This window comes from Cibotium barometz, chromosome 13 (genome assembly GCF_041138505.1).
Source record: "Cibotium barometz isolate CiBa-2024 chromosome 13, ASM4113850v1, whole genome shotgun sequence".
In the NCBI taxonomy this organism is placed as follows: domain Eukaryota; kingdom Viridiplantae; phylum Streptophyta; class Polypodiopsida; order Cyatheales; family Cibotiaceae; genus Cibotium; species Cibotium barometz.
Genome location: NC_141058.1, coordinates 44,115,776 through 44,136,902, shown reverse-complemented (window position 1 = coordinate 44,136,902; position 21,127 = coordinate 44,115,776). Strand labels below are relative to the sequence as shown.

General features: G+C 47.8%; 1 protein-coding gene across 3 annotated transcripts in view; it reads right to left on the bottom strand.

Annotated features, from left to right (window-relative positions):
- Window positions 1-918: 918 nt before the first annotated feature.
- Window positions 919-21,127, bottom strand: part of LOC147632713 (uncharacterized) — a 113,982-nt gene continuing 93,773 nt past the window's right edge. For 2 of the 3 annotated variants that reach the window (XM_086807538.1, XM_086807539.1), the window contains 3 exons: window positions 1,528-1,602; window positions 1,343-1,434; window positions 919-1,256 (listed from right to left, as the gene is read on the bottom strand). In XM_086807538.1, the coding sequence (XP_086663664.1) occupies window positions 1,166-1,256; window positions 1,343-1,434; window positions 1,528-1,602 (258 nt within the window). In that variant the 3' untranslated portion in view covers window positions 919-1,165. Of the gene's footprint in view, window positions 1,257-1,342; window positions 1,435-1,527; window positions 1,603-21,127 lie in introns of those variants that run through there. The other variant, XR_015267224.1, reaches the window with a different exon arrangement.

Genomic DNA, 21,127 nt, shown 5'->3' with positions numbered 1-21,127 from the left:
CTACTCTTGAGTGTCTTTAAGCGTTCCGAGTGTTAAAAGGTTTTTTTCAGTAAGTCCAAGTGCAAGAGCACATCATCAATAACTATTGGTAGTAGCAAGTTGTAGCATTATTGATCGCTTATCCATCTCCGAGTACTACTCAAGAAAGCCACCTTCAAGGCAAGGTTCTGTCATCACTGCTGCATGGAATTCGAAAAATCATTACATGCAAACCTTGTGGGAGCTCATTGCATAGAATAGAAGAATGCTTGCCAAATCACAGAACAATTACTAAGTTATACGTTGTGTATGGACACGAAGTAGACTTGGTAGGCTCCTCCAAACTTTCCACCTCCAAACTAGCCTCATATTTCTACTATTTAATAATCATCATCAGAAATTACCTCCTTCAAGTGCTAACCTTGCTTTAGCATTAAAACAAGATAATCCATCTGGGTGCTATAAGAACAACTTATGTAGTATTAAAAAAACCCTATATAGAGAGCTCTGAACTCTGAAAAGTGTGATCTGCACCTAGATCTCATTTTCAGAATGACCTGCATAGATTGAAAAGATGTAGGGGAGTGAAGCAATTTATCAAGTTGTGTAGAGCACTCATGACCATCAAAGAGACTTTGCCATCACTGTGCAGTTTCATAGTTTTGTCAACTTATCACACGTGCACTTGGACATTGTGAGCATGCCACACGTATGGGGATGGCCAAATCGATTGTCCGATCTAGATTAAAACTATTGAAGTTGTCTGTCAGTCATAAATTATGGACACATTTCATGCTACAAGAAGAAGCATTGACATGTCAACAAGCTAGAGATCAGGCTGATATGCAATTCCAGCCTGAAGTTGTTTAATTATACCCTATAACATACTACGAACTTGAATCCTTCATTGAAAATGGCCTACCATTATGAAAAAAATGATTTCAGCAACAAAAAACACTAAGCTTGCAATTATGCTTAAGAATTTAAAAGTGAGTTTACACATTATTAGAAGCACCTGCCTGCTAAGCCAGCAGACAGCAAAGGAATACAGGATAGTAAACTGCAAACACATACCTTGTTATCAAAAAATGCCCAGCACCTTCGACCTAATAAACAGCACTAAGATGGTATTCTAAACTACACTAATCACAAGGTTTGGCAATGCTGGTAACAGCAACAGAAAATCCTAATGCGCACTCAAAAAAGGCCTGTTAGTGATGTATTTTGTTCTAGGATCCATAACAATGCCCTTCCCACCTTTCACCTCAAGATCATGCCTGCACCATACATGGAGCTCTTAGCTTCAATAAAAATTTCAAATGATTTCAACCCTCAAATTTAAATTAAAGCAGATGCTGCCCACTGGAAGACAAAGTCGGGGATTGTCAACTGCTCCCGAGGTACATATTTGAACAGCTGCAAGAGCCTCTCTACATACACTACCTTCCGCCAAACCTTCACAAGCAAAACCCGACACACCATACACTTGTGACCATACTGCTAGTACTTTGTACGATGCAACAAATAACCTGACGAAACAATGCGTACCTCGGGCTCGACAAACAGTTGCAATGCCAAAACTGTTGCCTTCAGTCCTAGAGTAGGATGGAGAACATAGATTGCCTGCTCAAAGCCACCACAAAAGATGCTAAGTGAAAGTCTGAAAGAATGGGGAGAAGAGGAGGGGAGGGGAATTGTGCATGAAGAAAGATGCTAAGTCTGAAAGAGAGGGGAGAAGAGAGGGGAGAAGAGAGGAGAGAAGAGGAAGAAAAGAGGGGGGAGGGGAACCATTTCCCCATGCTTCGAATGTGTAAAAAAGCTGCCCTCCATTCCTGCATGGCCATGAAACTGCCTTGGAGACATTGCCAGCCACCGCAAAGCACCCGTGCAAATGGCAATGACGGAGTCCCCGTGAGGATTAGTTGTTCCCTCTATGGTCTTGTGACAGCATGTACACCCAAATCTGTGAGGCTGTGAGGACTGCTAATCATCTCCCCGGTGTAGTCTAGGCCCAGAGAGTCAGGTATGCATCCTGTATCTGGTTCACTGCATCCCCACCTAAGAAAGAGTGATTATTCATGGGTGTTGGTGTTCCTTTTGATTGGGCATGCAGGATTTCAACAACCCACTCAAAGCCATCAGTCCATCATGAGCTGATGAAAAACTTCCTACCATTGCAGCTTTGGTTAATCCACAACTTTCCATCTTAATATCCTGGAAAGATTAAATCAGGCATTCTACCTGCATTCCAGATGCCCCTTGTGCCTGGCCAAAACAGTAGGAAAAAAAAGAGGGTGAGGGGAGAAGTGTTACTGGCCACTCTGAAGGGGAGCTACATCATGATGAAGGAGAGGGTGACAAGTGTTGCTAACCACTCTGAAGGGGGGCTACACCACGATGATGAGTTGTTAGAAGTGTTTCTACTACTCTGCAGAGGAGCTACATCATGATGAGGCAGGCAAGAGTTGTCCTCGTGGTATAGTGTCACTGTTTGGCCATCCAAATGGTCCACCGATCAAATCCCCATAGGATCTCCTAGTGGAACGCTCCTGATACAAGACTCGAAACCTGCAAACAAACCAAACAAACATGAAGGGGGTGTAGGCCTAACTCACCTCCCAACCTTGACAGCCGTGGGCAAGCCCACAAGTCTTGGCTGTCCCCACCAAGCCACGAGCCGAGCTAACTAGATGGATGTACTGACCAATCTCTACCTCGTGACGTCCCATACCGCCACGAAGCTACCCTCGCGGGCCTCGAGACAGCTGCCGGCCTTGGTTGCATAAAGCAGGTGCACGTCTGAACTAGATCCAGGCTCCTGACCATAGAGCTCTCACAAAGACCCGCGAGACTCTATGTGACTAATGACTAACCTTGGACACCCTTTTATAGGCTCTTGGCCGGTCATCGGGCATCCACACTTGGACGCCCGCCCGTCCATACTTGGGTGCCCGCCCGTTAGTCTATCCCTAACTCAACTCGCCAATCAGCCTGCCTAGCTCCAAGCTTCCCCAAACCTCGAAGCTAGTCTTGTGTGCGTGTAGCACACGGTAGATACACACTGTGCACATGACATACTCCCCTTCCTCTAAGAGCTGACTCTTGAGCTCACTAAAAAGCCAGGGTAATCTCTCTGAAGAGTAGTCAATGTCTCCCATGTAGCGTCCTCCTCAACACGATCCTTCCACTTGATTTTGTATTCCGTGATAAGCGTATTACGCAATCTTCTTTCACGATATCCAAGAATCTTTTCAGGTTCGTGTGGAACAAATGTCATGTCCTCGACATCTATGATTTCTTGAGGAGTAACTAACTGGTCTATTCCACCCAGTACTTCATTAAGTCTACTGACATGAAAGACAAGATGAACTTTCACATGAGAAGGCAAATCCAATTCACATGCGACTGAACCAATCCGTCCTGTGATACGAAATGGTCCACAATATCTAGGGGATAATTTTGGAGATCGATCTGTCCATAAAGTCTCGGAACTCGCAAATACACCATCGTTTCTTCAGAGAATTCTCTAGGTGAACGATGTCTATTAGAATAAAATCTGTCTCGGTCTTGAGCACTTCTAATAGATTCTTTTGCAACTTGTAACATTTCTTGCATATCTTGCAAAAAATTATGTGTTGCATCATGCTAAAGTCCTGAAAATCCCACTGTAATAGGTGATCTAGGTTGAAAACAATAGATAAGCATGAAAGGACTGAAACCAGTACTCGTATGCTTAGTACTATTATATGCAAATTCTAACATAGAACTTCAAAGCTTTAAGGAGACGTTTTTTCTTCGCTAGGATTGAAGTTGAATTATTCAAAGGTTAGTTTGAAGACTTTCCTTCTGTCGTGCTAGCCAACGATATACAGAACTTCCTTTTGTGCTTGTTCCCCTGCTCGGTAACGGGTTTAGATTTGGAAGAGACCATTGTATCGTCATAGATACAAGCGGAATGAATGGTCTCATCCAAAGTTTTGCATTTGTTGTTTTTAACCTGTAAACGGTACGAGTCGGGTAAACCGGCTACGAAGAATCCCAAAAGACTAGTAGGATCCATCTTCGTAGCTTTCATCTGCAAGTCCCTAAATTTCTGGAGATAGACCTCATTAGTGAGATTCTGCGAGGTCGTGGTCAAAGTAGCAAACCGGGCAACATCATAGTCATCCTCTTTCTTGAGGAATTCTTTCTTGAAGACGTCTTCGAACTGTACCCAAGTCGTTGGTTTAGGGTTGAGTTCTTTCCACCAAAGTAAAGCTTTGTATGAGAGGAAACCTGCTGCTAATTGGATCTTTTTGCCATCGTCATATGGATGAAACCGAAAATGAACTTACCACTTATGTCGCCAAGTGTCCACTATCTCTTTGGTACGCTGCTTTTGCTCGCTCCCAAACTGTTCCGGAGTAATATTGGGACCTAAAGCAGATGCCAAAGTATCCATACCTGAAAGAGTAGATAGGGTGGTGGTCAATAAAGAGATGGAGTTCTGTAAAGCCTGCATCTGCGGGCGATTTGTGCTTGACGTTCCAAGGAAGAAGCTTCAAGAGCAACTTGCGAGGCAGTTGAGTACTGCATCCTTCTTGGAAATCTGATCTTGAAACAAAATCGTCGAAAAGATCACCATCGGTGGCTTCCGTAGCCAACAGGTCTTCACGTTCGAGAACGGGCTCCAACTCGGATTCTTGGGTCGACATCTTGAAGAGAGCAAGAGAAGAGAAAATATTTATCCTGCATAAGGAGAGTGCTAGAGAGCTTGAAAGCTTGAGAGATGCGTGGCAAGAAGCACTTAAGGAGAATATCTAGGCTTCCCCAAAAGCTTTTGCTTTTGTGTTGTTTTTTTTGTAAAAAATATATATATTTTCTAGTTTGCTTTAAAAAAACTTACAAAGCAATAAGTGGGTTTTTTAAACCCTCTTCTAGAGTGTGGGTTTAATAAAACCTTTAGGCGCATGTTAAAAAAAACGAAAGCAAAGGTGAATTTTTTATATATAAAAAAAAACAAAAGCAAAGAAAAACCACCCGACTATGCTTTTCGCTATTTTCTACGCCACCTGTTCGCATGCCTACCTAGCCGCCTGCAATCATACCTGGCTGCCTACAATCGGCTGTCGCCTGCGCACGTTCTTGGCAGCCTACGCCTGCTGCACATACAGTCGGCCGCCTGTGTAATGGCATTTGTCCCTTCGACTGCCTGCTTGTAAATTGGCCGGCTGTGCTATCTGCGCATACTAGCCTGCACAAGATTACTTGCCTGACTGCGTGTACAGGCTACTAGCATACACGTGCTTGCCTGCCTACACATACCTGCCCGGCTGCGATTGGAACAACCACACAGGCATCTCTCTCTCCCTCTCCCTCTCCCTCTCTGTCACTGATTCGCTTCGTGACCTTTCACCCACCCACCCAGCCACCCAGCCACCCACCCACCGACCCTTGCTCAGGCCCCCAAGGCAGCAACATAATGGGGACTTGAACCCCCCCACCCTATTTCATCCATTTCATTCATTTCTTCTCTTTCTCTCCCACATATTTACCTGCTCCTTTCAAACATTCCCTCCCTCTACAATGGGAGGGTCTGTAGATGACAAAATCAGCCAGCTTGATCATATCCTTAGGGATCTTATCAAGGACCAGAAGAAGACATTGGACAACACCATCACCGCCATCAAGGAGGACTTATTGACGCGCATGGAGAAGCTGGAGGCCAAAGCGGAAATATGAAAGGAAGAGAAGCTTACCATGCAAGAGGAGTGGGAGAAGGAAAAGCTCGCCATGCAGGAGGAAATCAACCTTTTGAAGGGCGAAGTGGCATCCTTACGCGATCGTCCACGGGAGGAAGGAGAGACTCTTGAGGTGGACAAAGAGGCAATCAAAGAAGAGATCACCAAAACCCTCACCCACACAATCGAGGGGAAAATGGAGGCGGCCCGCGAAGGATGGGTAGAAGTGATGAAGAAGAACATCAAAAAGGAGGTGCAAGAAGATGTACAAGAGATGAAGAAGAACATCAAGAAGGAGGTACAAGAAGATGTACACGTGATGCAGTCTACTCTTGATGAAGAGAAGATGCGACGGATCTGGCGCCTCAACATCCGAGTCACAGGGATACCAGAGAGCACTACCTCCACGCCCAAGATTGACGGGCGGAACCTATGTACCAAGCTAGGACTAAAGGAGGATGAGCCGCTCCCATTCACTAGAGTATGGAGGACAACCCCAAAGGACTCCACCAAAGGCAAGGCCTTAGTGCTACAATTCCCGGACGAGGAGAGTAGGATAAGCTTTATGAGAAGACGGGCTATCTTGAGGAGCTTGCCAGGGGACCCCATCTACTTCGATGATGACCTCACATGGATTCCACTGGAGCACAGAAGATTATGCATGCCGAAGATCAAGGCGGCACGCAAAGAAGGGAAGAAGGCACATTATAGGGATGGTCACATCTACATTGATGAGAAGAGGGTCGAATAGCGCCATCTGGCCTATGAGACACGGAGGAAACAACATGAACACAAAGAGATACACATAGCAATCTGGAACTGTAATGGAGTCCTATGGACACATCCAGGGAGACTTGAGGAGGTGATGGAGGGCCGGGATATCATCTTGATGACAGAGACACATGAGAGCCCGGAGAGGTGCTTACGGGTTGAGGGTTATCAGTGGGAGTCAGCTCACCGACGGGGGATGAGACAGGCCACCTCCCGAGGTTCAGGAGGTATTGCAGTGCTTTTCAGACATGGGTTACATGAGCATGTTCGAGTCGTAGCACGAGACTCGGAGGCGAGATACATGTGGATTAGCTTACGCCTCTCGGAGACCAGATGGATTTATATCGCCCTTTGCTACTTTCCTCCGAAGGGGTCGCGGTTTGCCACCACCAAGGAGCCGGGTGGAGGAGAGGCTAGTGAGTCTCCATACTCTGTCTTATCTGAGGAGATCTTACACTATTCGACACTGGGAGAAGTCTTCTTGATGGGGGACTTCAATGCACGGACTCAGAGCAGACAGTGCGAGATCTATGACTTTGAGGATCCCTTGAGACTAGAGCCGCTAGCTACAGAGGATACAGGGACCACTCGGATCTCCGCTAATGGAGGAGCTGACAGCACTGGATATGGGCAACATTTGCTGGAGCTTGGGGCCCGACACCATCTCGTTATTTATAACGGGATGACTCAGTGGCCAGATTCAAGTGGGTTGACTTGCTTTCCAGTGGGAGGCGGCAGTAGTACAGTGGATTATGTGATGGGATCTCGGGAGGCAGCAGATATGGTGTCTCACTTCACCGTACCACCATGCCCCATTGGGGCGGATCATACATACCTATCCCTCACTTTCAGGAGCTTACTGGAGACCCACCCACCCATCATACAGCCACCACGCACTATTTTTCACTTCACTCAGGACCTAGCCGAGGTGTACGACTATCATGTTCATGATCAGCTATTTGCCTTAGATCCATCGGCACCCATGGCCATGCTCACCTCCCAGCTCTCACATGAACTGCACTCCGCAGCCACGAGGAGTTTCCCATACCACATACAGACAGGACAGCCACCTACATCTGGGAGCATGCCCCAGAACTGATGGTATGATGATGAGTGCAGAAACCTTTACCGCAGTCTCCGAGTGCAGAGGGCTCGCGGGGAGATCACCCAGAGGCAGGCAGGCAGGAGGATGCATACTCTCACCCGCCGTAAGCGGGGAGCTTATGAGGAGGCTCAGTACTGGGACACATATCACATGCTCATGAGCAGAGATGCTGCTGCTGCTTGGAGGAGACTCAGAGAGCCCCGTCCTCCCACACCTATTGCCGATCCTCAGACCTGGCAGACATATGCAGAGAGACTTTATGATGTGCCTGCACAGCCCCCTATACCACAGCCCACAGAGCCATGCTCCACAGTCTCCACCTTCTTCACCCCACCTATGGTTAGGAGGGCCATATGCCGACTCCAACATGGACGGGCGACAGATCATACAGGATTACAGGGAGAGCATCTCATTTATGCTATTGATACATTGGCACCATTTCTTGCTCATCTCTTCAACAGAGCTCTGTCAGAGGGGTTTCCGGTTGAGTGGACAATGCACACTATTGTGCCGATCCATAAAGCGGGAGATGTACTAGACCCCGGGAACTACAGGACCATCATGATTGGCCATATATTGGCCAAACTATACGGGGCAGTTTTGGAGGCAGAGCTGAGCACTCATGCAGAGGTTGCGGGATTGAGAGCAGCAGGCCAGGCAGGCTTCCGTCGAGCCTTCTCGACCATCGACCACATTTTTACATTGAGGTGCCTAATTGATCAAGCCAAGGCACGGAGGGAACGGCTCTATTGTTGCTTTGTGGATTTCCGCAAGGCATTTGATACTGTGACCAGAGCGCCTCTTTCGGCGACTACAGACACTAGGCATACCTTCAGACATGATGTGGGGCATATACAAGCTATATGAGCAGGTCTTTGGGAGAGTCCGATGCCTAGGAGGCTTGTCCGACACAGTTGCTAGCACCATTGGTGTGAAGCAGGGGTGCCCGCTCTCCCCCACGCTCTTTGGGCTCTATATTGATGAGGTGATCGATTACATCACAGGGAAGAGGCTCTGGGGTTGAGCTATCAGGTATTACTGTCCATGTTATGCTTTATGCTGATGACATCATCTTGGTATCCGACACGCAGGTTGGGCTTCAAAGACACCTTGTGGCTCTTGATGACTTCTGCACACAGCAGGGTCTCACAGTGAACCTTGGGAAAACCAAGGTATGATCTTCCACACCTCACCCGCAGTCAGGAGCCACACTACGCTCACATTAGCAGGAGGGCAGGTCGAGGTGGTGAGCTCTTATGTTTACCTTGGCATCACATTTACTAGCTCAACTGGACGCTTCTCCATGGCTCAGGCAGTCCGAGACAGAGTGACCCGGGGGTATGCAGCTCTTGCTGGCCTTGAGCGTCAGTGTCATCAGGCACATTTTTAGGAACCCCGCACGAAGGGGTGGCTCTTTGATACATTAGTGACACCAGCCTTGATGTATGCAGCAGCGGTTTGGGCACCAGGGCTTGCAGCCTCCACATGGGTACAGCTGGAGAGACCACAGATCTTGATGCTCTCGAGGATGATACGCAGCAAACCATCCGTCCCGCACGACATTGTTCGAGCTGAGTTTGCTGCACCACCTATGGCAGTGGAGGCATCGTTCCAGACGATCTCCTTTATATACAGGATGAGGGAGATGCCCATGGAGAGATTATCCCGCTGAGCTTTTGACGCATCCAGACAGCTGATAGGGTGGATTGGAGCTTTTTGGAGGCCACAATGAGATGGATGGGATTCCCCGTGGAGTGGATTCATGGGGTTTCAGGACTACTCAACCTCGCATAGCCAGATCCTCATTCAAGGGGCCCGAGGTGACAGATTTCCCCTTTCCCGCTCGGTTCGGCAAGGCTGTCCATTGGCACCTTACCTCTTCCTTTTTGTCGCCGGGGGCATGAGCAGTTTTCTCTCTGCCCAGGAGACCGGGCTCCAAGGATTGCATCTTCCCCTTTGTATGCAGGAGCAGTTGCCAAAGTTTGCGGATGACACAGCAGCCTTCCTTTCAGGAGATGTTGGGAATCTCCAGAGATTCACGGGAGATTTTCTGTCGCGCATCAGGAGCACAGATCAACTGGCACAAGTCGTGTGGTTTTTGGGTAGCTTCGGCACCCGCCCCGACTTGGCAACCAGTTGAGGCTTTCCAATGGATCCCGAGGGCCACTCCATTTCGCTATCTCAGTTGCCAGGTTGGCATTGATATCTCTCCTGAGCAACAGCTCACTCCGCTTCTTCTGAGTATTCGGAAGAAGCTTTTATATTGGAGCTCGACGAGGCTCTCCCTAGTAGGTAGAGTGGTGGTGGCGAACCAGGTACTTCTAGCCACCATGTGGTACATCACTTCATGTTGGGCCATTTCTTGGGCATGCATTGGCCAAGTACAGCGATTGATCCGGAACTTCTTATGGGCCGGAAGTGATGGGAGGCCAGCTAGGGCCAAGGTGGCATGGCGAGTGATCATTCAGCCATGTAGCAGAGGGGGGCTTGGCCTCATCAATCCTACTATTCAGAGCTATGCCTTGCTGGGCAAGTTGATTGTCAGAGGACTCCTTCCCAGTGGTGAGCTCTGGGGAAGACTCCGAGCCTTGGGGGCTCGTGGCCGCAGAGTACCCAATGGATCTTCACAGAGATGCGAGCCCGTGGTTTTAGCCCAGCTTTTGAGGACAGATTTGCAGTCAGTTTACTTCGAGCTTGGGATCACCTCACGCCAACCCTCAAACAGATAGTACCAGGTACCTCAGAGGAGCGGCTTCGACAACCTTTGGTCTAGAACCCCCTGATCCATTTACCCAGTGGCAACATGTTAGGGGCCCGACCACATGTATCTTGGGGAGCCTTGAGCACGGGACCAGCCAGGTCTCTTGGAGATTGGATTGCACACAAGCAATTACCCTTGGAGGAGTAGGAGAGAGGACCGACACGGATCCGGGGTCAAGATAGGCTCAACGACATTAACTCAGCTATCCCTCAGGAGTGGTTGATGCCTATTCCAAACCCGACTCCCCCAGTGTAGCTAGGAGTGTTTACCAAACATGATCTCCTCGTGGCGGTCCACGGTGCAGATGAGGACACTGGTCTGCTCACTTTTTCTATTGGGTCCCAGGGCAGACTAGAAAGATCAGAGCTTCCCTTAGAGGATTTCACAGACTGCACCTTGCAGAGGGTGAGGGTGATCGGTTTTCGGGCACGGGAATGGCACATAGATCTAGCACCGGCCAAGGTGGCCAGGGAGAGACTATGGCAACTATGGATTTGGGAGTGCCAACCTCTCACGCGGCTGTAGTGGGACCCAAGAGAGTGGACTTGCCATGATCCTGCGGATCGGGAGGAGACTCTGGATGCCCCCTTCTTTGCATATACAATGCGGCTAGGCCGCAAGATCCAGATGCCTGAGATAGATGGCACACCGGCAGCAGCAGCACATTGGCAGCCAACCACAGGGCCTATCACAGCGCTTCCTTTCAGATTTCTCGAAGAGGCTTTGGGACAACTTTCAACCTAGAAAGATCACACTCTTTCTTTGGCTGATGGCACACAGGAGTTTGGCGGTCGGTACTTGGCTGGCAGTTGGAGGTCGGTCGGTGGCTTGTCCACGGTGCGGCCACCATCACGAGTCTCAGCAACATTGCCTTTGGGATTGCCCGAAGGCTCAGTAGATTTGGCAGCGGATTCTCCGCATCTTTGCTATGGACATGGCATAGACCCGGATCATCACTTGGGGCACTGTTGCTTGGGCCACAGAGGTTGGAGCGATCAGAGCTTATGAGGAGGATGAGGGAGGACTAGCCCTTCGGGTCTCTCACCATCGCAGCCTGGCACATTTGGCGTGCTAGATGCAACAAGGTCATCGAGGGTACCCACACTCCGCCGGCAGAGACCATCAAGAGCATATGGCTTGATCTCATTCACACCCTCCGCAGTCAATGGGGGAAGTTACAAGGAGGTTCTGACCGCATGCGGAAGCGGCGGAAAGCCTTCTTGAGACTTTGGAGGCCTGGCCCTTTCCTCGCAGATAGAGGCGGTGACCCCATTTGGCATTACAGACCACCTGTGTGGTTGTTCCCCCCTCCCCTTGTATGAGATAGCGTTCTTCTCATAGAGCGGCCAGCCGGAGGGAAGCATCTCTTCCCCTTATGATCACTTGTTTCCCGCCCTTATATGAGGAGAGTTTGTATTTAGCCCTTCGTGGTTGTACTTAGCCCTTTGTGGCTGTTTTTCTTCAACTAATTGAAGGATCTTTTTGCCAGGAAAAAAAAAAACCAAATAGAGACCAAATGATGCAACAATTAAATAGAGAAGACAAATTACAATGAAAAAAAGTGAGACACCAATAATATAATAAGAAAAAGCCTAAGTACAACCAAAGTACAACTTGCAATGTGATACGAATGTGATAGCAAATCCCTTGGCATATTCACAGTAGCATGGCTGGGTGCCTTTAACGGGTTTTTTCTTTTTAATATCTTCTTGATATTCAGGTGAGTGTGATGATTCACTAGACAAGAGCAGTGTGTTGTACCAGTGAAAACGGTGGAGAAGGTCTTTTATCAAATCAAGGCTTTACAAGTTTTCATAGGAATATACCCTTGCAAAAGTCCCTTCACACACCAATCAAAGACAACCAAAAATATTAAAGGTTTTTTTAATGTACTTGTAAACTTTATCTACTGGCCGCCACCTATGATAACTGGTGCCAAGTTTTGATGCGCTGCTGGCCACGCCGTTGACGATGAGTTGCAGACAAACTGCTTAGGACTAGCCACACCAAGATGCTTGCTACACAGTTTGGGAAGAGGCAACCTTTGTGTTTGAACTGGCAGCAGCCATGATGTTACAGAGTTGTGAAATTTTACTTTTCTCTTTCTTCGTAACAGAAGACTCAACCTTTGTGCGTTGGTAAAGTTGCTTGAGCTCTAGCTCTACCCGACCTTCAAATAGAATTGATTGAGTTGTTTTGGGGTATTGCGCACAAAATGAACTGGATTGTACTACTGCATGTGTGCGCACAAGCAATAATGGGAGATTAGGACACTAAACAATGAGACAATTAGTATTAATTAAATTGATTAAGAAGCTATGACCAAAAAGAATCTTTAATACCTCTTGTTGGCATTAGAGAGAGGATTAAGATGGGATTATGGAGGATCAAAGGAGATAAGTGTCGTCGTTATAGCATGATTAGCAAAATTGTGAATGCTAGACAATGGCATGCAATCATTATATTTCATTGATAGAAGGCCTCTTATATAGGCTCAAGTTACGATGCTCATGCCATCATTGATGAACTTACAAGGGTTCTCCTCAATGTACTCCATGTATCTAGGCTCCATGTGGGCTTAGAGTCAAACCTTAGGGGCTCATTAAATGCTGTGGAATCTCCTCCAATGCCACTTGAACCCTACGAGCTTCTCTAGTGAACTTGAAGCTTTTACAAGAACGTGCCCCCTTTAACCTTAGTGCATGGGCATAGGCTTTGGGTGTATTTCCCACACTATCTGACCTGAAATCCTCATTTAGGGTTGCACCCATTGTACCAGCTGTCACATCAACGAAGTCGAATACCTATTGGTGGTACACTCCACGTGAAGAATTCCGCTGCAATCAACTCATATCACAAGGTAAGGGTGTGAGATTCTTGCGTTTGCCTTGGTAAACTCCTATAAACCCTACGTGGGTGTGCGGAACCAGTCATGTATTCACTTTGAACCACCTATCTTGGTCCTATTGCTCTAGGGATTGGTCCATGCCTCTGTTGGTGCATGGCCAAAGACGAGTAGAGGGAGAGAGAGTATAGGCAACGGTGGTCGAAGTCCCTCAACAAAAACACTTGTTTGATATTCCTTTCACTGCATTGTGCATGGACATTTGGCTTTGGAAGCCTGTCAAGTTTGTAATCTTTTCTCCCTAGATAATAAATCTTGGAGGGGCCAGCCGTCCCAGGTCATTGCAGGTGTATTTCAGCTTTGCAATCTTGTTGTTACGTCCCAACATGCCAAGAGTTGAGGCTAGGGACGTGCACTACCCTAGGTTAGGGTTAGGGCTTTGTTGGGATGTGGGGACCTGGAGGGTTCACACGTGAACGAAGAGCACTAGCAGGATGAGGTCTAGATTGACTAAGAGCTTATAATTAATAGCCTAAGGCTAATACTAGCTAAAAGCTTATAAATAAAGTAGGAAAGCTTATAAATAAAGCAAGGGCTGTTCTAGGGTTTCCTTTTGCTGTTATAAGGGTTTTGTTTTGCGGTTTTGTTGCTGTTTTAGGGTTTCAATCTACTATTTTAGGGTTTTGTTCTGCTGTTTTAGTGTTGTTCTAGGGTTCTGTACAATTGTTTTAGGGTATGAGAGAGAGAGAGAGAGAGAGAGAGAGAGATATTAAGCGTCTACTAAAGACCCAATGGGCCTATGAGACCAAAGTGGTACAATAATGTCCATGGCATATCTCATCATGGAATGGAAAATAAAACAGAATGAAAACATAAATATAGCTATCTCACTGGGGTGATACAAAACTGTCCATGGAAACTCGTCATGGAAAACTAAGAACATAAAAACATGGGAGCAACATCAGCTCTGAGTAGATGGTATACCACTCTCCAAAATGTCAAGCATGGGGTTGACGAGTATGGCCGAGAGGTCTCCCTCAGCTATGTCACGTGAAAAGGTAGCTCGATGGCGGTGGAGCATGTCCTGGATCTGGAGCTGATGAGGTGATCGTGGCCAACGGGGGGGTCGAGGGCGTCGGGCACACTAGAGTGCAGAGGCTCGGTCCGAGGTAACTCCTCTCGGGCGAGGTAGGTCCAGAGCAGCTCGTGGAGGGTCCACAAGATCCACTATGTCGGTTTCCTCCACCCCCTCGGTCTGGAAGAAACTTGTGATGATGGTTGGCTGCTGCCGAGGGAGGGGGCGGGGTGGTTGGGGCCTGTGTCTCAAGAAGGTGTCCCTATGTCTGCAGAGCTCAAGCAGGAAGAGGCCCAGACAACGTTGGTCCTGGAAGTCAATGATCCTGGAGAGTGGACAGAATCCCTCACGAAATAGACAGTGAAACCTCCCGCGGATCTTATAGTATACTGGGCAGCGGCATATGTAACGCTCCTCCGTCTCAACCTCTGTGTGGCATAGTCGGAAGATCCTCTCCTCTGGGTGTCCGTACGAGCTTCTCGGCTCTGAAGATGCGCTCAGCTCTACCTGTCTCCACTCTGAGGTGGTGGGAAGAAACCCTTATCTGGCCAATCGCAATCCGCATGGCATGGGACATGTGAACACTCAAGTAGCCCGGCTGCTGGATGAATCCATCCTCAGTGAGTGTGAGGAAGTGGTCTCTGTAAAAGTGCATCTTCGTGGGGAGGCTGGTCTTGATATGCAGTTTTTAGAGAAAGAATTAGCGGCGGCGGCTACTGTTGAGGAGGAGGTTTCTTCAAACTCAAAGTGCTGAAGGCCAGAAGCATCAGCCAGTGGGTGAGGAAGAAGTGGATATGGGGGTCTGTGATACTCCACTTCGTGAGACCATGCAAAATGATGTACAACATGAAGCCACCGAGCGTATGCTTGCTATTGGCAATTCGCTCTTGCATGACTTTGCAATGGCGAATAAGAGTAAGTTGGTTAAAGGACATGGTGGAAGCTCAATTGGACACTTCTGCTTGCTGCCTTTCATGACAGAGCAGCTGTGTTCTTGTTTACACGGAGATTCGAGAATGCTTCCGTCAAAAGCAGCACTTGATGGGGAGAAATGGGATGTGTTTTGTGCACTGGAACATAAACAACATAAGCTAGCCGAGCAGTCTTATGTTCGATACAAATTTCAGCCTTCCTTGGTATGTAATGATGCGTGGGAGCACTATTACTGTTGAGATCCATTTTGAAGAAGAGCCATTGTGGCTCTTGGGTTTGTAAGCTCCAAACAATGTAAGGGATAGACGCACTCTTTGGGAAGATCTCTCTTCTGTGCGTTTCACTAAGCCTGGACTTGTTATGGGAGAATTCAATGTTTGTGTGCATCCTTCTTACGCCACTACTCCTAATTCGGTTATGGACTCACCTGAGAAACTAGTTTGGGACATTTTTTTTCATACTCGTATGGAAAATATTCCATACTTCCATACCCGTATGCGTATGGTCGTGTATGGAAAAAAATTTCATACTCCAGCCAAAAAAGAAAATGTTTTGCATCTTCTCTAGACATAGAGATTAGTTGTCAATGTGTGAAAGTCATGACAGATGAAACATGGTCAATTTGTGAAAACCATGATAGACCATCTATCATGGCTTTCACATACTTTAAGTCTCTCATGGTTCACTTCTTTGAAAATGGCATGTCTACCCTTTAATTTAAGAATCAAGTATGAAATCACACGTATGGAATTTCTCCAAGGTTTGAACCATACTTATTTCATAGTTCCAGACTCATACACGTATGTCGTATGGTTGCCGTATGAAACTACTGCCAAGTGACAGGTTTTGGCATTTGCCCACTCCACACTCCCTAGTCCCTACTTATGTAACAGGTTACATGATACATGATCATCATACATCATTGATCATACATGTATGATGTAAACAAGTTACAGTAATATAAAGTCTAGAGTTTGGATTATGGCTCTACATCATTTATGCTTTTTCTAATCCCAAAATCTTTGCAGTTTCAAGTTTCTTTAGTTTTTTGTGTCAAATGTAGCATGTTTTTCCTTAAATTTAGGGTGCCGTATGGTATCCAACGTATGGAATTTCTTGGGAGTGTGAACCGTACTTTTTTCGTACTTCCATACCCGTATGCGTTTGCCGTATGGAAAAACTATGGTTTGGGATATGTTTGCAAACATGATGCTCAAGCAAGATTTGTGGTCTTGGCTTCATCCAGCAAAAGCTGGATTTACTTACACATCTCAACAATATGAAGGCACATGGGCTCGTTTGGATCGTATGTGTATATACTATAGACCAACATGACTTGTTCTTGCCTAAGATCATTTCTATGTCTGTGGAGAGGCATCATGTGCTCTCTAATCATTTTCCTCTACTTTTAGAGTTGTTGCATCACCCTGTGTGTCACTAATCGGGGACCCGGAGCGATAGACAGACACTTCAAATACCAGACAGAGCTTTGAAACACAATGGAAAGCCATAAATAATATAACGACACCACACTAAGCCGGAACAGCCGGCCTAGGAACTTCTTTATTCAGATAGAAGCTTTTACAAGAAACCAAGGTGTGGGTGTAGTCTTGCACCAGATTTTCCACAAAGCGTCCGCAAGGCTTTTGCCCAAATCACTATCCGAGACCAAGATACAAACAGCTCCAAAAACAGTCCATGGGCTGTCCCAAACAGTCACAATAATCAGCCCCAAAACTCTGACCATTACATGGCCAGGACTATGAGGAGAACACCAGCTAAAAGACCACATGTAAGGCGGACCGTGCGGCGGTTGTGCGGGCGCTGTATGGATGCTATATATGGTTTGTTTTACAGGTTTCGAGTCTTGTATCAAGAGCGTTCTACGAGGAGATCCTATGGGGATTTGATAGTGGTATCAGAGCAAGCCTCGAGAACGAGCAAGTCGGTAGGTAGAGAAAAGGAGGTCAAAGAAAAGGTATGAGTTCGAGAAGATTGCTGTTTTTCCGTGCATACTGCTGTTTTTTCAGATTCAGCATGTTTCTTTGCATCATCATAACCCGTGATGGGGATTTTGGTCTTGTAAGGGTTGTTTTGCTTTGCAAGAAGAAGGGTTGTATGTTTTTCAACTGTGTGCACAGTTCGAGAAAGAGAGAGAAGAGGTAAAAGCCTGTCGGCTGTAATCAGTAAGAAAGAGAGAGAGAAAGAAAGAAAGAAAGATTTTATTAACGTCTTCCAAAAGACCGAACTCGGCCTATGAGACAAATCGGAGTACCTGTATGGGGTATCCTCTGTCATCCCAACAAAATGAAAAAGTATTGAATAAAAAAGCTGAATCTGGGTGTGCAGGGGATGGAGCTCTATTACTAGGAGAATGCAAAGCTATATGCATGGAGTATACAATCATGATATGCAACCTAGCTAGCTCCATCCTGTACCATACTGGGGGTATAAAATGGTATACATCAGTGAAGGGGGTGTCCACAGCTCCCTGAAGAACATGCCTGGGTGTGCTCTGAAGCGAGCCAGTCGCTCCGCACCCTCTCTGTGAAACTGAGCTCTGATCTCTGTCATCTCTCTCTGGTATAGGCGTGGTGTCCGAAAGCCAGGTGTCCTCTGTCTCCTGCGGGCTCTAAGTGTCTCTGCTCTCTGGAGAGTAATTCCCTGCCGTGTAGGGGCTGGGAGGGGTATGGATCTCTGAAAAAATGTAGTAATCTGTGTCTGTCGCCCCCCCTCTGGAGCTGTCTGAGCCTGTAATAATGTCTCTCTGTGGCGCTGTATGTCTAGAATGTATCTCCCCAGTATGCGCTGGTCTGCTGTCTCAAAGATCTGGCGTCGGGAATGTGGCTCTCTGAATAAAATGGGATATCTCTCTCTGATGGCTGTATATGCTCTGCATCTGCATACATAATGCTCCTCACTCTCCACCTCCTCTCTGCACAATCTGCATACCCTCTCCTCTCGGGGGATCCGTGCTGCTCTGCCAGTCTCAATCTCCAATCGGTGTGATGAAACTCTGAGCTGACCAATAGCCACTCGGGAGCCGTGTGGTAAAAAGCCCTCCATGTATCTAGGCCTCTCTATAAATCCATCATCAGTGATACTCATGAAGTGATCTCTGTAGTATAGCATCTTCGGTGGAAGAGGCTGTGTAGGCGATATCCATGTCTCTCGTGTATAGAGCTGCCATAGATCCTGTCTCAATACTCTGTTCCTCTCACTATGAGAGAGACGGATATGTGGTGCATCCCTGTCATACTGGTTTGCTGCGTATCATGCGTGCCATCATGAGGGCCTGTGGTCTCTCTATCTGTGTCCACCAATGGGTAGCAAGGCCTGGCGCCCATACTGCTGCTCCATACATCAATGCCGGTGTGACTAATGTGTCAAATAGCCACCCCTTCGTCCGGGGCTCCTGAAAATGCGCCTGGTGGCACTGTCTCTCTAGCATAGCCAATGCTGCATATCCCCGTGTCAATCTAGCTCTGGCTGCTGAACCCATGGTAAAGCGTGTGGCTGCTGCAGAGAAGGTAACCCCTAGGTACACGTATGATGTCACCACCTCCACCTGGCATCCGGCGAGAGTGAATGTCAGCTGACTCCTGCCCTGTCTCGATGTATGAAAGACCATAACCTTGGTTTTCCCAAGGTTCACAGTAAGACCCCTCTGTGTGCAGAAATCATGGAGTGCATGTAGATGCTGCTGTAGACCACCTGGGGACTCAGACACTAATACAATATCATCAGCATAGAGCATAATATGTACTGAGGTACCTGCTAAATCAACTCCATCTCCGCCTCCCCGTGTAATGAAGTCAGCCACCTCATCAATGTATAACCCAAATAGCGTGGGGGAAAGTGGGCACCCTTGCTTCACACCAATGGTGCTAGCAATAGTCTCGGACATACCTCCTGGACATCTGACTCGCCCAAAAACCTGCTCATATAATGCATAGATGCCCCATGTCATATCTGCTGGTATGCCAAGAGACTGCAGGCGCTGAAAGAGCCTCTCTCGTGGTACTGTGTCAAATGCCTTGCGGAAATCCACAAAGCAGCAATAGAGCTTTCTCTTCCTCACTCTGGCCTGATCAATCATACATCTCAAAGTGAATACATGGTCAGTGGTAGAGAAAGCTCTCCTGAAGCCTGCCTGCCCTGATGAGCGTAAACCTGCTCGCTCAGCATATAAGCTAAGCTCCTGCTCCAGCACTGCACCATAGAGTTTGGCCAGCACGTGGCCAACCATAACCGTCCTGTAGTTGCTCGGATCGAGCATATCCCCTGTTTTGTGAATCGGCACAATGGTGTGCATCGTCCACTCCGCAGGCAAACCCTCTGCTAGTGCCCTGTTAAACAGGTGTGCAAGAAAAGGAGCTAAAGAATCTACTGCATATATGAGATGCTCACCTTGCAGGCCCATATGGTCGGCGGCCCGTCCATGCTGTAGGCGGCGGATAGCTTCCTGTACCATCGAGTGGGTAAAGAAGCTAGCTGTGGTAGGTCGAGGCTCCTGTGGCTGAGGTATAGGTGGCTGCTGTGGGGCATGGTATAGACCCTCTGCATATGTGTGCCATGTCTGTGGGTCTGCAATAGGTGTCGGGGTCCGGGGCTCTCTAAAGTGCCGCCATGAGACAGGGCTATCTCTACTCATGAAGAAATGAAAGATCTCTAGCTCCTGCATCTCTGCGAAGGCCCGCCTTTTGCGGCGAGTAAGTCTCCTCATCTCTCTCCTCGACTCCTGCTCTGTGATGGCTCCCAAAGCTCTCTGTATGCGGAGTCGTGAGTATAGGGCTCTGCACTCGTCATCATACCATCTGTTCTGGGGCATAGTCCCAGGTCTCGCAGGCTCTCCTGAGTGTACACGATGTGGGAAGCTCTGTAATGCAGCCGTGTGTAGGAGTGATGCGAGCTGGGCTGTAATGGTATCCATAGATGCCAGGGGATCCATGAGTAGGAGCCCATCCTCTACTCTGCCAGTGTATATGTCTGCCATGTCATGTGTGAAGTAGATGGTAGTGTGTGGCGTCGGTATGTGGGGGGCTGGTGATACTGGTGATCCGGCTAGTGAAAATGCCAAGTATGTATGATCTGCCCCAATAGGACGAGGTGGAATGGAGAATGAGGTGACAAGCTGTGATGCCTCCAAAGACCCCATAATGTAGTCTACCACCGTGCCTCCGGTCCGTGTATGACCCCCATGTGGGAAGCATGTCAGCCCTCCTGATCCCGGCCACTGTAGCATCCCGTTATAAATAACGAGACGATGCCTGGCTCCCAACTCTAGTAAGTGGTCCCCATAATGTCCTCTGTCTGGTCCAGTGTCCTCTGATGCCCGACTAGCCCCTATCTCCTCTGGATCCACAGGGTGGAGGATCTCCATGTCATCATAGTCATACACCTCACACTGTCTGCTCTGTGTGTGGGCATTGAAGTCGCCCGTAAGAAATACTTCCCCTAGTGTAGAATAATGCATAATCTCCTCTGACAGACAAGTGTATGGCGAGGCTCCTATCTCCTCCTCCTGTGGCATGTCCTCTGTAATGACATAGGAGGATCCTGATGGAGAAAAGTAACATAGAGCTGTATATAACCCTGTCCTGTGAGAGCTGTAAGCTGATCCACATGTATCTGGCCTCTGGATCCTGTGCTACCACTCTCAGTCTCCCCTGTAGCTCCCGTCTGAATAGGACTGCTACTCCCCCCGACCCTCTCGAGGTACCCTGGCGTGTGGTCCTCCTGTATGCTGACTCCCACTGGAATCCCTCTACTCGAGGTAGCCCTCTCTCTGGGCTCTGATGTGTCTCTGTCAGAAGTATGATGTCTCTCCCCACCATAACATGCTCCAGTCGTCCAGGCTGCACCCATAGTGAACCATTACAGTTCCATACTGCTATGTGTATCTCTGTCAATGGCCTGGTCTGTGTCCCATAGGCCC